At 40.0% G+C, this 14,428-nt stretch overlaps 1 protein-coding gene across 1 annotated transcript in view; it reads right to left on the reverse strand.

The window, feature by feature from the left end:
- enox2 (ecto-NOX disulfide-thiol exchanger 2) overlaps positions 1-14,428 on the reverse strand; it is a 175,275-nt gene that overhangs the window by 12,281 nt on the left and 148,566 nt on the right. Inside the window, exons 9-12 of the mRNA XM_062425353.1 lie at positions 12,993-13,205; positions 8,541-8,647; positions 4,282-4,396; positions 1,620-1,807 (exon numbers count right to left, since the gene is read on the reverse strand). Of these exons, the coding sequence (XP_062281337.1) occupies positions 1,620-1,807; positions 4,282-4,396; positions 8,541-8,647; positions 12,993-13,205 (623 nt within the window). The remainder of the gene's footprint in view (positions 1-1,619; positions 1,808-4,281; positions 4,397-8,540; positions 8,648-12,992; positions 13,206-14,428) is intronic.

Raw genomic sequence — 14,428 nt, forward strand, 5'->3', positions numbered from 1 at the left:
TCTTTGCTTTTGTGTTGCACGGACTATAATTCACAAAAAGGAAACAGGTTGCCAGTTCATGCTGGTAATATTTCACTGTAATATGTGTGGCTGTGTGATACATGTGGACCTTGGCAAAGAGAGGTATCCAATTTCAGTGTCTTCCAATTCATTTGATCCATTCACCTAATTTTTTCATGTTGGGAAAGGTAATTACTCTCCACAAGCAGAAACGAACAGCAGTGCTTTAATGGATTCTCTTCTTCTAAACATAAATCGATCATACATTAATTTCCATTATCTGTGACACCTAGCTAAGTGAGGACGCTTGACAAATGTGAGAACAAGTCAATTTAGTGGTTCTTTAGAGTTTGAAGGGTTGATTTCACCTCAAAATAAAAAGCAGCTGACAAAATAATCTCACATCAAGGTCAGTTTAATAGCTGCTGCAGAGTTTTTCATCATATCATATGATCTTCATAAGCAGATGGGAGTTTGCCCAGTCGACATGGATTTGTAGATGATCAAATTTCTGTTTCTTCCTTTTTTTCAGCACTTCGGGGAATTATTGGGCAGATTTAGTCTGGATTTTTTGCTCCATCTGTTAATTTACATCATACAGCATATGATCCAACAGCAACTAAACACACTGTTTGTTTGTGGATCTTTGAACCTCAACATAAGTTTAAAAACAAACTGTGTGCAAAATGTAATTTTTAAAAATATCAAAATATAATAAATGTGTAAATATTCCTTTTCTGTGTACAATTCATCATGATTTTAATTGTAAAAAATATAAAAAGTTCCCCAGTGCCTCCTCTCCTATAAACAGAGACATGCATACATGATAGAATTTTTTTAAATAATATCTTTACTTAATGAATAATTTGCATCTCAAATATTTTATATCTTCAAGGTGTCTACTGTAGTATTATCTTACCTGCTTTCTGAAAAAAAGATGACATTTTCTAGGTTTTTTAGTTACTATTTTAATATTTCTTCATGCTAGACAATGAATCCATCTTGATAATGGCTGGGGGGCTGTGTAAACACCTAGAACAACGATGCTATCTCTGAAACGTCTGATACATTAGAAGATTATTGGATTGAAGATTAAACATAATGTTTCAAAGAGAGAGCGAGGGGGGAAAAAAAACGTGTTTCTTTATCTTTCTGTAAATAAATGGTCTGAAATTGTTTTAATGGGCCGCAGTTTGTTCTGAGTGGTATCTGTGTGCTGACAGACTCATAGCACACAACCCTCCAATCCCAAGTAAAACCCATTTCAACCGCGAATAAGCTTTCCTATAAACCAGAGTAAACATGAAAATATTATTTTTTTAGCTGCTCTTCACACAAGACTAACAGCTGCTCCAGACAGCTGTACTTTTGTACTTGCTCCCAGACAGCACTGGGTTCTCTTTTTAAGTGCTGGATCATGAATAAATGACAGTTGAGTTTTTCATCGTGCATGGAAAATTAAATAGGGTAACCCCAGTGACCTTGTTCGTAAAAAGAACTTGGGGCAGAACAGTAACGAAAAAGAGATTAAACTTATTTTTGGATGGAAGATTGAAAAAAAAGTATCTCTAAACTTCTGTGTGTGTGTGTGTGTGTGTGTGTGTGTGTGTGTGTGTTACCTTCTGCATGCCTTGCAGAGCCTGCTGTAAGAAGCTGAGCTGCTGCGAATGTGTGTTGTCCTCCTCACTCCTGATTGGTTGGTTCTTGCCTTGCTCCTGTTTGAGCAGCTCCACTTCGTTCCTGTAGGCGTCCAGCTGGCAGCGCAGGGAGTCATTCTCCTCCTTTAAGGCTTCTGCTTGAGAAACACCTACAGGTTCATACATAATATACAGGGAACAGTGTGATATATTGAGGTTATTATGGATCTCCACTAAGTCATTTCACTTCTTCAATTCGCTCCTCATCAATATAAATTTCAGTTAGGTTTCAATTTTATAGCGATGCTTTTGCCCCTCTGTTCTCAAGTTATCCCTGACTTGACTCTTCTATGGACAAGTGTCTATTTGAAGGAAACTAAATACTGAAGCTTGTATATGCATTACTCAGTTATTGAATTGCTCCTCAGTAACTTGAGCACAGACAGATTAATGAGGTTTTCAGGGTGAGCGGTAATGCATTAAAGTTCCAAGCATAATGGCGAAAGAGAAGAGCTCAATTTGACTGTATGCAAATTTCAATGTACTCTTGAAAGATGTATGCTGGTAAAAATGTTTCTGCTCTTTTCTACAGGACAGAGCATTTCAGAAATACATCTTGTTGTAGCATTAACGCTCTTAGATCTTACATCATTCTAACATTCATTGTCTCTTAAAGAACCCTTAGGTAGTTTTTATGAAGACTTCATCACTCAGAAAATAATCTAATCTACTTCATCAGGACTATGTGCGTGTGGTTTGATCAGGCATGATTGAAAGTAGCCTTGCAACATAGGAAAACTTCTCAACTGGCATACCATTTTGATTCAAATGTTGCTAAATTATGATTCGTGCACTGAAGTATGCGATCGCCCTTTTTTCTATCTGAACCCTGCCAACCTTAAACAAGTAGGGGAGCACTGACAAAAACACAAATACAAACTTTGGCAGAAAATTGTGCATTCATGTGTGTCCAATGACTAAAGGCTGGCACTAAAGGGCCCAACATTTCAAGATACAATGATGTCAAACAATAACGACAATGTCCTTTCAATATTCACTCCACAACCTATGATCAAACACAGTAGATTACTTTGAGATGTGATAATCCCAGAGTGTTTTGTCCAATAGCTCTCTACTGGACATTTGACCTGACCTATTGAGCAAAGAGAGGAGACAGTGGGAGTTATTATATGAGACCCGCTCAGCTCCGGAGATGTCCAGTATTATCAGCTCTGCTCTCCTCCTGTGGGTCTTGAGGGAAAGCTCTTTGGGAAAGTGCAATACACTGGCTGGACTGGGGAGATAAGCCCCATCCTGCGTGTGTGTGCGTGCGTGTGCATGAATGCGTGTCTTTTTAGGTTTTGTGTGGGTGTTCATGAGGGCTGCCTGCAGTCTATCATGGACGACCATTCCAGTGTTAATGAACTCTTGCTAGGCGTGTGTCTGTCTGGTGTGGACTTTCTACCCAGCAAAATGAAGGTTTGAGGTAAGCACAGTATTGATCTGAGAGCCTCATCAACTTGGTGTGAGGGGATGTCAACCGCTTGGCCTGATTCGGAGCAATTCCACTTCTGTTATATAACCGGCAGCACTATCGACCTGCAGATATCTGTGAGCATGCATGCAAACACAGTTGCACGCATGCAGTTCTTTCGCTTTCTATTCTGTACATGCGTCCGGTGCAGAACATTTTTAAGAGCTTTTTAAGAGGCTTCAGTCATAACACAGGTGTTTTCAGCAGGGCTGTCTAACATCTAAACATACCCCTTTGCTTTAAAGTTAGTGAGTAAAGGGGCTGTAACAGTCAGCCTGTTAACACAAATACCAAGAAAGTGGCACATTAACACCTGTCACCTCAGCCGATCCTGCAGCATCGAGTGAAGTGACAGGTCTTTGACAGCAATGCTAATTACTGATAGCTAAATAACAAGGTTGCAAAAGTGAAGGGGCTGAGCTGGCAACAGCATTTACATACATTTGCATGCTGATTAGAGAAGCTGTCATATTAGCAAATGGCAGAGATCAGAATGATTAAAAGGCAAGAAGAAAGAGTACGTAAGGAGAGCATAACAACAAGCAGAGAGGCACGTAACATATGACGAGAGAGGACCTTACATGTGGTGTTGACTGTTATAGCATGTTGTCCTGCTGACTACTGAAGATTCAGGGGTTATTATAATTGAGGATTAAGAGATTACCAACAACGTTAGTTTTTCTTGCTTCAGCAAACACAAACAGTCTCCTCCGGGCAAAAACCAGAAGATTATGGTACTTCAGTGGTACCACAATCTGAAATAAGCTGGCAGGTGTGAACAGTTTCATATACACACGCTCTTATAGCTGTGTGCATTCACTAGGGTGGACTCGGGAGAATATTATTTGGCAGTTACATTCAGTGTCAACCCAGTAAAACGTGCCTTGTGTCAGCATCTTAATATACTCTGAATGTGTTTTTTATTCATGTGGAGTTGTCACATGGTTGTCAGATGCTTGAGGGACGATTACTGTCATTTCAGCCAAACAGAGCTGTTTCTCTCAGTGTTTTAACATTGGCTGTGTTCATCCTCTGGAGATCTTGATCAGTGTATGAGCCTGGCATGTTGACAGAAGTGCTGCACTGTGAGTATGCTATGCATATGCATACCGGAGTCCTCAGAGTCTTTGCTGTCAGGGATATCCTCCATGTCATCATCAGACATTTCCATCTCCTCCTCTCGCCTGATGCCCATCAGCTGCTCGTTGTGCATGTTTCTAATCTCCTGGAAAACACAATGAAAAGAGTGGTGAGTCAAAACTGCAAGAGTTTTAAGAGGTACTGAACTAGTACGAGTAGGATCATCAGTGCGTCGCCTCTTTGTTAAAATTGAGCATTAGTTGTAATGAATACTAATAACAGACCAGTAGAGAAAGAAGAAGTATAGACATGAATAAAGATGAAAAGGATGATCTCAGCGCTGGGGCTAAATTTTTCCTCAGGCACAGCATTAGTGCTGATGGTAGCAAAAATATAGCCAGACCACAATTTTGTCCTACACTGTTCTTTTTTTTAAATTGGAAAAAAACACCATACTCATGCAGCTACAATACATGATAGGTATAAAACAATGACAACCACAGCTACTGTCAAAAACATCACACGCTGTAATTTTATAAGATATTGATCGAGAATGACTAATCATGAAATGTGTCATGGTGCATGTCTGTTTTATTAAACAGGTTTTATTGTAATTGAGCGCACATCTGGAAACTCCGGCAGTTACTGTAAAACACTAATTTTCTGTGTTTCATTTCACCCTCAAAAACAGACTCACTAATGACTACATATGTCTGGAGACCAGTAACCAGAAGCAGGTTTCAAAACGGTTTAAAGATTAAAGTCAACTGACAGAATTGGATTGGCTGTAAATGAGATCAAATCTTGCAGGTCTCTGTTGAGGGACAAACAAACAAATTCCTTGTGATACATTTATACACAAAAAACCCCAGATATCATGCCAATGAGAATGCATGCTTTCATGGGCTTTCAAACATCATTCAGCTTGTGTTTCCTGTTGAGAGTATTAAGTATGTTATAGTAGTTCACAGTGTCTTCCAGAACAACAAGAGGTCTAATGCTAATGGAGCAAGAGAATGACGAGCACAGCCAACTGTGCATGAAAGACACAAATGGACATCACTTTTCCACTCAGAGGGTTGAAGGTCAAGGAACAATGTCCAGCAATGCAAGTAGACCATGGACATCGACATCAAGGTCATATACGTCAACATGGGAGGCTTGTAGTGCTGGGAAAAATGAAAAAGCAAAACAGCAACTCCTATACTTCTCAACAAATCCTATACCAAGTATTTAAGAACTCATAATCTATCAAAGCTTTCCTGAAGCCTTTTACTCCCCTTGGTTTATGCTAAACACAACAAAGGGAAAACAGACAGGGACGTCATTCACTCTATAATTCAAACATAAATATGTATTTATACATACAAACCGTATGTATAAACAATGCTGAGGGAAATAAACATGAGCCATCTATCAATAAAGAGTTCACACAAATAGTCCTAAAAAGGTAAATGGAGCAAATAAAAAGCTGCCTTGGAGTAAATAAACTTACAACCATCTGTCAGCTGACGTTATCAACCTGAGCCCATGGCAGAGGTCAAACAGGTACTCTACACACACAGGCGCATATAGACACACAACCATCTGGTCTGTGTGGAGCACACGGTTCACACACATATCCACTGCATATACACAACACACACCACCACATAAAAACACTGATAGAGAAAGGCAGCTGTTGTCTGATTCTGCTCGGGAGCAGAGGCTAGTCAACACTGCAGCTCGTTCCTCCATATTTCACCTCCAGGCCAGAAAATCATACTGAATATACAATATGACAGAGTGAAACAGGCTGCCTTTTTGATGATAAACTACCCCTGAGCAACCGCACTTACTTACCTATGCTCTTCATTCACACTGGCCAGTGGCTGCCAGTGCCATACACTTTAGCCCCTAAGGCAGGGTGGTGTATTAATGTTTAAATAAACCTGCATTGAGCCATATTTTTGATATTGAATCAAATCACTTTGTGTAGTGTGAAAGAACTACCAATTGTGCTGAAACACACTGGGCATTAATACCAAACTCTGCAGCTTTTCTGACACTTTTAGCCCATTATTTTGATTCTCTGACCTTCACACAGAATGTATGGTTGAGCATCACCACTCTTATTACCGCCTCATATATTACTAAAGCCAGCAGTTTCCAGTACAACACACAGACAAACACTCTACTAGCCCAGCAAAAAATGACAGAAAGCCGAAGTAAACATGTTACTGATGGAGAAATTCAACTATCTAGCAAGCCAAGGGCCCCTGATGTTCTTCTTTAGTTTAGTAGAAACCAAACCAAAGCTAAAAAGAGAGTAGATTGAACTTACATTTATTGATTTGCCAGAAACATGAGTCATGGGGGAAGCTCAGGTAGTTCTGTGACTTCTGGAAGTATAGAAATGGAAGTAGACAACTGTTTGCTAAAATGTTAAATTAAATTTTGCTTGATTTATGATTTATATGAGGCCGTTTTCTGCCTCCTACTGATTTGAAAATATTTAATTCAGATTTAATCTTGCATTTTTTGACTAATTTTAAATTTGTGTCACATTTGTGGTCTGATCCTGGGCTAACTCCCAAGTAGACAGCTGCAGAAAGATTCAGACTTAACTTGGGCCAATGCTGAACTGTGAGCTTTGAGTCTCAATGACTTCATCTGTCTGCCGTCTCTTCCTCTGAGACACACACATACACACACACACACACACACACACACACACACACACACACACACACACACACACACACACACACACACACACACACACACACACACACACACACACACACACACACACACACACACACACACACACACACACACACACACAGAGCGTCTGTGATGTCACTTTGAATGACAATAAAGTCTAAAGTCTCACTGCTATTATTAAAGTGTAAAATCGCTAGAAGGGAAAAAAACTGCAAAGGCTGTCTGAACTAGGAGTTCATTCAAAAGATTTTTCATGACAGTATTTTCTGAATGAGGACATATTTAGCAGTGGAGTATGTGCCCACAGGGGTCTCTTTCACTTGCATCTATGGCCATTCTGTACTCCAGTAAGAAGTGAACATAAGTCTGAGAAAAGAATGGACAGATCCCTGAGGCCTGATGAAAAGACACTGGTATCCTCATAATAGTTTTAATACTTCCTGGTACAGTGTACAGTATACATAGAACAAATTGACTAGGTTCGTGAGAGACCCACAAGATCTGAACAGGGGAAGACAACAATAAAAAAAGAGGTCTTTTCTGAAATCAAATGAGCAGGCATTTGCATGTAAACATGCATCATCCAGCATATCCATCATACTTACTCATCAAGGGTGTGTTAAGAGATCCCCACATAAGCTATTATAAGTCTGATAAGCCCTAACAAACTGTTGTTGCTACAGAATAGTCAAGTTTTAGATTTTATTCTTCAACAAATCTGAACACTCGAGCAATAGAGATCATTTTGCTTTGCAACACCTACCTTTAAAGTTTTTACAGGTTGATTGCTGCTTCTGCTGTGTGAGAATCTGTTATTATGATGTGCGTTCACGTCGGTGTTACCCTCTAAATTATACCTTAAATCAGTTGTTTTTCATACTGAGGTTCAAAGAAACTTACCAATCAGATTTGATCATGTATGGTCCATTAGACCCAGGACTGCACCACACTCCAGAGCTCTCCATTACATACAACCAGTCATCATGATAATTAAGCTCCATTTGGCAAACAGTAAATGGTGAGCAGATAGTGGAAAAATGTTAGATTTGAAAGAAAAAAATACAGTTTTATGCTGCAAGATGTTCCTCCTCAATTATCCGCTCACAAATTTGCAGAATTTTTTTTTTTTTGCAAAGGCAAGGTAGAAGCTTATACAGATTTACCTGTCTTCTGGACACCCTTAGAGATGGAAAACTCACCTAGCAGCTTGTATCCCTTCATGGGGGAGAGCAGTGTTGGTGAGGGGAGGGGAGGGGGGGTAGGTTAGAGGGTTGGACCTGGGTGTGGCTGGATCTCACAGTGACTGGAGTGAGCAGCCACCTGTCCTGTAGCCTGGCTTCATTGAAAGTACTTACTGTCACATGGAGTCTGCTCTGTTCATCTCTGATTTCAACTATTTTTTTTCTGCTCTTGCTGAACTTTGAGTATCATGTGGTAGCCCTAATAAAAGTGCTATAACTACTAATCGAAAAATGAAGAACTTTACAATGAGTAAGGAGGGAGACAGGTATAGAACAAAATGGGATAAATTCTAAGTTTCCAAAAAATCATGTGAACAACAGAATAAAAATGAGAGTACCAACCTCTGTCTGTTTGCGCCACATGTCCAGGTTCTTGCGCTGAGCTTTGGAGAAATGGTCCCATGCCTTTTGTTTGGAAGCAGCTTGGAATACAGACACAATCTGTTCAACTGTGGCAGGATGCGGGGAAGGACCAGAGACCATCCAGAGACAGAGAGACAGAGACAGAGGGCAGGTGGGAGGGAGCAGAGGAGTGAGAAAGTGGAGTCAACTAGAGATGTAAAGAACTGTGTGTGTGTGTGTGTGTGTGTTTGAGTGTATGTGTGTGTGTGTGTAAGCATGTGATCCATTTACCTGCTGATGCCAATGCATCATCTTGTAGATGGTTGGTTAGATAGTTCCCACATGCAACGACTTAAATAAATCATACATTCGTCCACCACACCTAAATTATATATGATATACTGGTTTATACACATATGCACTTTGTCGTCTTTTAACACCGCAGCTCTGCTAACGCTGCCTTGATCTTAATTAGCTACGCCACAGTCGTGTAAGCACGGCAATGTCTGTTGATATGCCACTTTGGTCCTGACCTAAATCTCTCTACTGCTATTGCTTGAATGGTAGCTATTGGATTGACGGTCATAAAATTCTGTACAGATATGATGTCCCCCTCAGGATGAATTGTAACAACTTTGGTAATCCCCTGTCTTTCATCTAGTGCCATCATCAGGACAACACATTACATTATACCTGCTAAAGATCAGCATATTAACATTGTTGCTATGAGCATGTGAGCATGCTGATCGGAGCATTTAGCTCAAAGCACCACTGTGCCAAAGTACAGCCTGAAAGTGCTACTAGTGTGGCTTTCGATTCGGTTTAACGTTTGCTTAACACAGGAAAGTTTGCTAAGCAACTGCCAGCTGCCAAAAATAGCCTACTATAAGTCAGCCACTGTTGACCACCTTACAGCTCCACTGCAGCAGCGGGCTGTTAAGAGCCTAGCCCAAGGACACCTTGTTAAAACAGTACAGTGTGTCTGATTTACTTTCTCTATGCAGATTTCTCAGATTTTAAAGGAACAGCAGCAACCTTCAAGCTTTATTACTGTAGTTAACAGTACAGTTGTAACTGTAAACTGTGTAGAAACTTAGTTGATTTGAGCAGCATTTCTTTGGGTCAAGGAGTATTATTAAGACCAAAAACAAAACCCACTGCCCCTACATGTATGTGTATGATGACAGCTTCTCTGGGTCCATATAGTCTGTGTCAGCATCTATCGTAGCTGCAGAATATTGATATAGTCATTCCCCTCTAAGCTATCTATCTGCTGTCATGTGTCTGGTCATGGAGGACTGAATGGGTGGTCTGTGCATCCCAGAGGTCCAAATGTACACAAGAGGGAGTCAATAAGACCACCAGCTAAGTGTGTATGTGTATGTGTTTGCAGAGCAGTGAGAGAGAGAGAGAGAGAACAGTACAGGGATCAATAGCATCTTCCCAGCACCCTGTAATTTGATGGAGCTGATCGATAGGGAAGGCAGAGAAGAGAGACAAGTGCACGGACAGACTTTCTGTGCTTTGAGCTTGTATGTAAGTATATATATAATATATATATATATACATATGGACGGGTGACAAATTAAAGGAAAAACCAACATTAACTGTCTAAGTGTGATGTTGGGCCACCATGTGCGGCCAGAACAGCTTCAATACACCTTGGCATTGATGTGTCTGGACTCTACTGGAGTGATAAACGCCATTCTTTCAAAAGATTTTCCCTCATTTGGTGTTTTGATGATGGTGGTGAACACAAGAACATTATCTCACATGTCGGTCCAAAATTTCCCATAGGTGTTTGATTGGGTAGAGATCTGGTGACTTTGAAGGCTATAGCATATTATTCACATCATTTTCATACTCATCAAACCATTAAGCGACCCCTCGTGCTCTATGGATGGGGGCACTGTCATTGATTTACAGTGACACTTTCCTCTAGGAGACCCAAACCATGCCAGTAAAATTCCCCCACAGCATAACAGAGCCACCAGATCCCCTCACTGTAGGTGTCAATTCAGGCCTGTACCGTTTTTTTCCCTTTCATTTGTCACTCATCTGTCTGTATATTTGTATTTGTATATTTATATGTGAGTGTGTGTGTGTGTATGTGTGTGTGAGAAAACATTTTTGTATTCTGCTGGTTTTGATTGTGACCAGTTCTTGAAGTGTATGAAGTAGTTCAAATAGAAACATTTCAAAGTGCCGCCTGTGGATTATCCTTCGGAAAGAGGACATTGTTTCTGGGAAGGCGAGATAATTTTGTTAGATTGTTTTGAAGGTCTTTATATGTATTTTTTTTAATGCTTTGTGGACCTCAAATGCCCCCCTTCCCCTTGATGTATTAGCACAGTGGCAGAACATTGAGAAGCCAACATCTCAACTACAGGGCACATAAAATGAAAACTATCTGCATGGCTATACACCACTAAGGATTAAGTGAGAATATTTGTTTGTGACTTGGGTGAACTGGCCCTTTAAGGTGAGATATTCCATCATCTGCCCATCACAGAGAGACCTATGTACATGGCAACTTAAAAGAGGGACAGGCTGAATTTATTTGGCATGGAGAGATTGTTGTTTCCAAGTGTTAAACCTCTTCACAGGAGAGCAGTCTCTGTTTTGTTTCTCATATGACCAGCAATGCACCGAGAGGAAGGCCAAGTCATGAATAGGAATGTGTTTGCGTGGGCTGATGTTATGGAGGGCGGTAATACAAGGACAGCAACTCTGTATCTCTCACTGGCTTATACAAACACACCCTCCCACATATACCTATTCCTTTCTACATTTATTTATTCACCTAATAAACAATAAAGAAATTTTTTTTTTTGAATTCATGTTCTTGGGGTGTTTATATTCTATTTGACATATGTGCGGTGTGATATCTGAAGACAAAGTGCTACAGGCGCTGGGGTAAAGCAGCAACTGCGCAGTCAAAGCTGTCACAAGTGGGTAGGAGCAGTATACATTGCCTTTGGCCTTTCATCAATTTAAATGAGCTATGCTTGCATCAACTGTGTATGTTTAGCCTCCAATGTATTCATGCAACAAATGTGTTAGGTTACTCACTATTTTCATCAGAAGGAAACTGAATAATATTCTACTCCAGTCCTTAGCTTCATCCACGAATGATGGTATTGGTACCAGTATTTTTATTCTCTTTAATGCTTAGATATCTTGTATGTTGGAAGTAATGAAAAAGGAGCAAGACACTGAATCCCAATTGGTTTCTAGTGATATCATGTAAGGCTGTATCCAAATCAGATCTTTCCAATTTGTCTCTGAGTCACCAGTTTTCGCTTTAGACTGAATTTGTAATGTGCAGGTGGTTCCTGCTTTTTCTTATCAATAGATACGTTTGATAAGACTGTTTTTACTTTATACTCAGCATCGTGTTTTTTCTTCAGTGCACCTGACATTATAAACATAATGCCAAACATCAGATTTCCAGTCAGAGAAGTAAAAAGTGTGCACCCTGGTCATAAAATTCTTCTGTGTGGCTGCCAGCCGAAGTGTTGAGGGCATTGAGGGCAGTAAAGGCGGTTGTACCAGCTTCTGGTTCAAAAGTAGTAAAGCTGACTTTCCTTTGGAGCTGAGAGTGTGAACAGAAATGAGTCACTCTGCTCTGTGTCACTCTGTCCTCATATTCATCACTCTTCACTATTTCCATTAGTTATTTTTGTAGTTCTGTGATTGTGACACAAGATAGTTTTGTAATAGTTCATATCCTGCCAGTCTTTTATCCTGCCTTGATCTGTGTACAATGACACAGCTAAAAAAAAAAGAAGAAAAGTGCAGTGATTCAAATGACGAAATGATATTCGGCTCAGGGACTGATTACTGAAATCATCAATGTTTAGAGGTTAGGACTTATATTAGCAATACCACAGTTAGCAAAGACATTAAACTTACCTCTAAGCCATCTTTCCCACAGCAAACTAGCACAAAATAAGACTCAATAACCTTTTTATCCACCTTGCTTAGGTATTTTAAATACTGTGTACACGTGTTCTGTGCACCAAATGAGCGTTCATGAGGGGCTGTGAACAAAATTATACTTACTGTTTTACAGCTTTCAGCACTTCAGACACAACAGTCTCGCTCAGGATTTTGACTTCAATCGTGAAAGGCTTTAACCTACAGTATGTTTATGTTGTATGTGAGCTATCATATGTTTATGTTGAGTGTATGGCTCTATGATAGACACTTACACTGAACCAGAAACTTGGCCAAGAATGGATTGGACTGATTGTTATTCTCCTCCTGTACATATACTGCACAACAAGGAGTATTCTAAATGTATTCTCATAGTAAATGTTAAATGATTTTCCAGATCCTGAATTTATCTTTGGCAAAGATGAAAGTGAAAGATTATTCACAGTATATATAGTACATACTGCATTATGCATTCAAGGCTATAGTGTGTGTGATTCAGAACATAAGACTCACACTGAGCTAGTATGCCAGACAGAGCAGTCTTGAACTTGTCTTTGGCCTCTTCCATCTCCTTCTCATGCTGACTCTTTTCACCCATCAGCCGGCGGATGTGGCTGTTGGAGGACTGGATCATGGAGTAGAAGTTGTTGGCGTTCCTACGATTGACTTCGCCTCGTTCCAACCAGGTCAAGAGCACACGCACTGCTTCAGGAAACTTGCAGTCATCTGGCCAAGAGGGATGGACACAGAGAAAGGAAGAGTGAGATTCAACACAGGAAAAAATATCTTCCGTGTTCAGTCCAATGATATTTAAGGTGCTGAAAGCAACAGCTGGCAAAATGGAAAGGGATTATAAAACCTAGTACAATAAACATTTCAGCCATAATGTACATATATGTGAAATTTCAAAATCATAGGAGGAAAGCATTTTTATTTTTATTCATCGAGTTGAAAGTATACAAAGTAAAGTCAGAGGTAATATGAGCACAATGAAACAATGAAAAGGGAAGCAAAATAAATAATACATAAATAAAAGGACAGCTGTGCTGCTGAATGAAAAAACAACAGAACTGTCACATACTGGGTAACATGAAAAAACACGAGGGACCTCAATGACACTTGATGGATATTGACAATAGAGTAAAAAGAGGGAAATGAAACCCTTTTTAGGCGGTCTGGGTAAAAAGTTCCTCTGTGAGCTTCTTTTCATCAAAAGGAAAAATTGGGTTTGGAGTACAGGAATAAAACTGGCATCGAAGAGGGCTAAACCCCTTTTTTCCCCTCTGGGTGGAAGATTCAGGGAAAGAGTAAGCTGTAATCTACAGTTGATAGCCAGGATGCGTGTTTTAATAACAGCAGCCCAAAGTGATCAGAAAAAAATCCTTGGCCAAAACAGCATCGTGTTAGAGTTCTTTACACCAGGGCCAGGAAGGGAGAACTGAAAAAGATGCACAGATGGTGGAGTGTGAGAAAGTCACAGCCATTTTTTTCAAATAATCGGGCAACTGTGACTGAGACCTGGAAGTGTCATTGCTCATTAGTGAAACATGTTTGTTCAGCCAGAAACTCGGCAGAAAGCGGAGAAAAGAGGGGTAAGGAAAGCAGAGGAGGGAAAATGGAAAGGATGAGCAGAGAAGAACGGAGAGTGCAGAGAAGAGAGTGAAGGAGAAAGGACAAGATAAGAGAGGAGCATGTGCTTAGAGGAGAATAAACCGATATACCATGTTTAACAGCCTTTGTGCTAATGTCTGTTGAAAATAAATTCTATGAATTTCTTAGCACATCAAAAAACTGCACTGTCAGTTTTATGAGCTACAGTTAAAGACTATTCCTGTAAATCCTATATGTCCTGTAAGCACACACACACACACACAGACAGACACACACACACAGACACACACACTATTTTACAATTTGTGGTATAAACACGCTTAAGTTAACAAACAAAT

Source organism: Scomber scombrus, chromosome 9, assembly GCF_963691925.1.
Source record: "Scomber scombrus chromosome 9, fScoSco1.1, whole genome shotgun sequence".
NCBI lineage: Eukaryota > Metazoa > Chordata > Actinopteri > Scombriformes > Scombridae > Scomber > Scomber scombrus.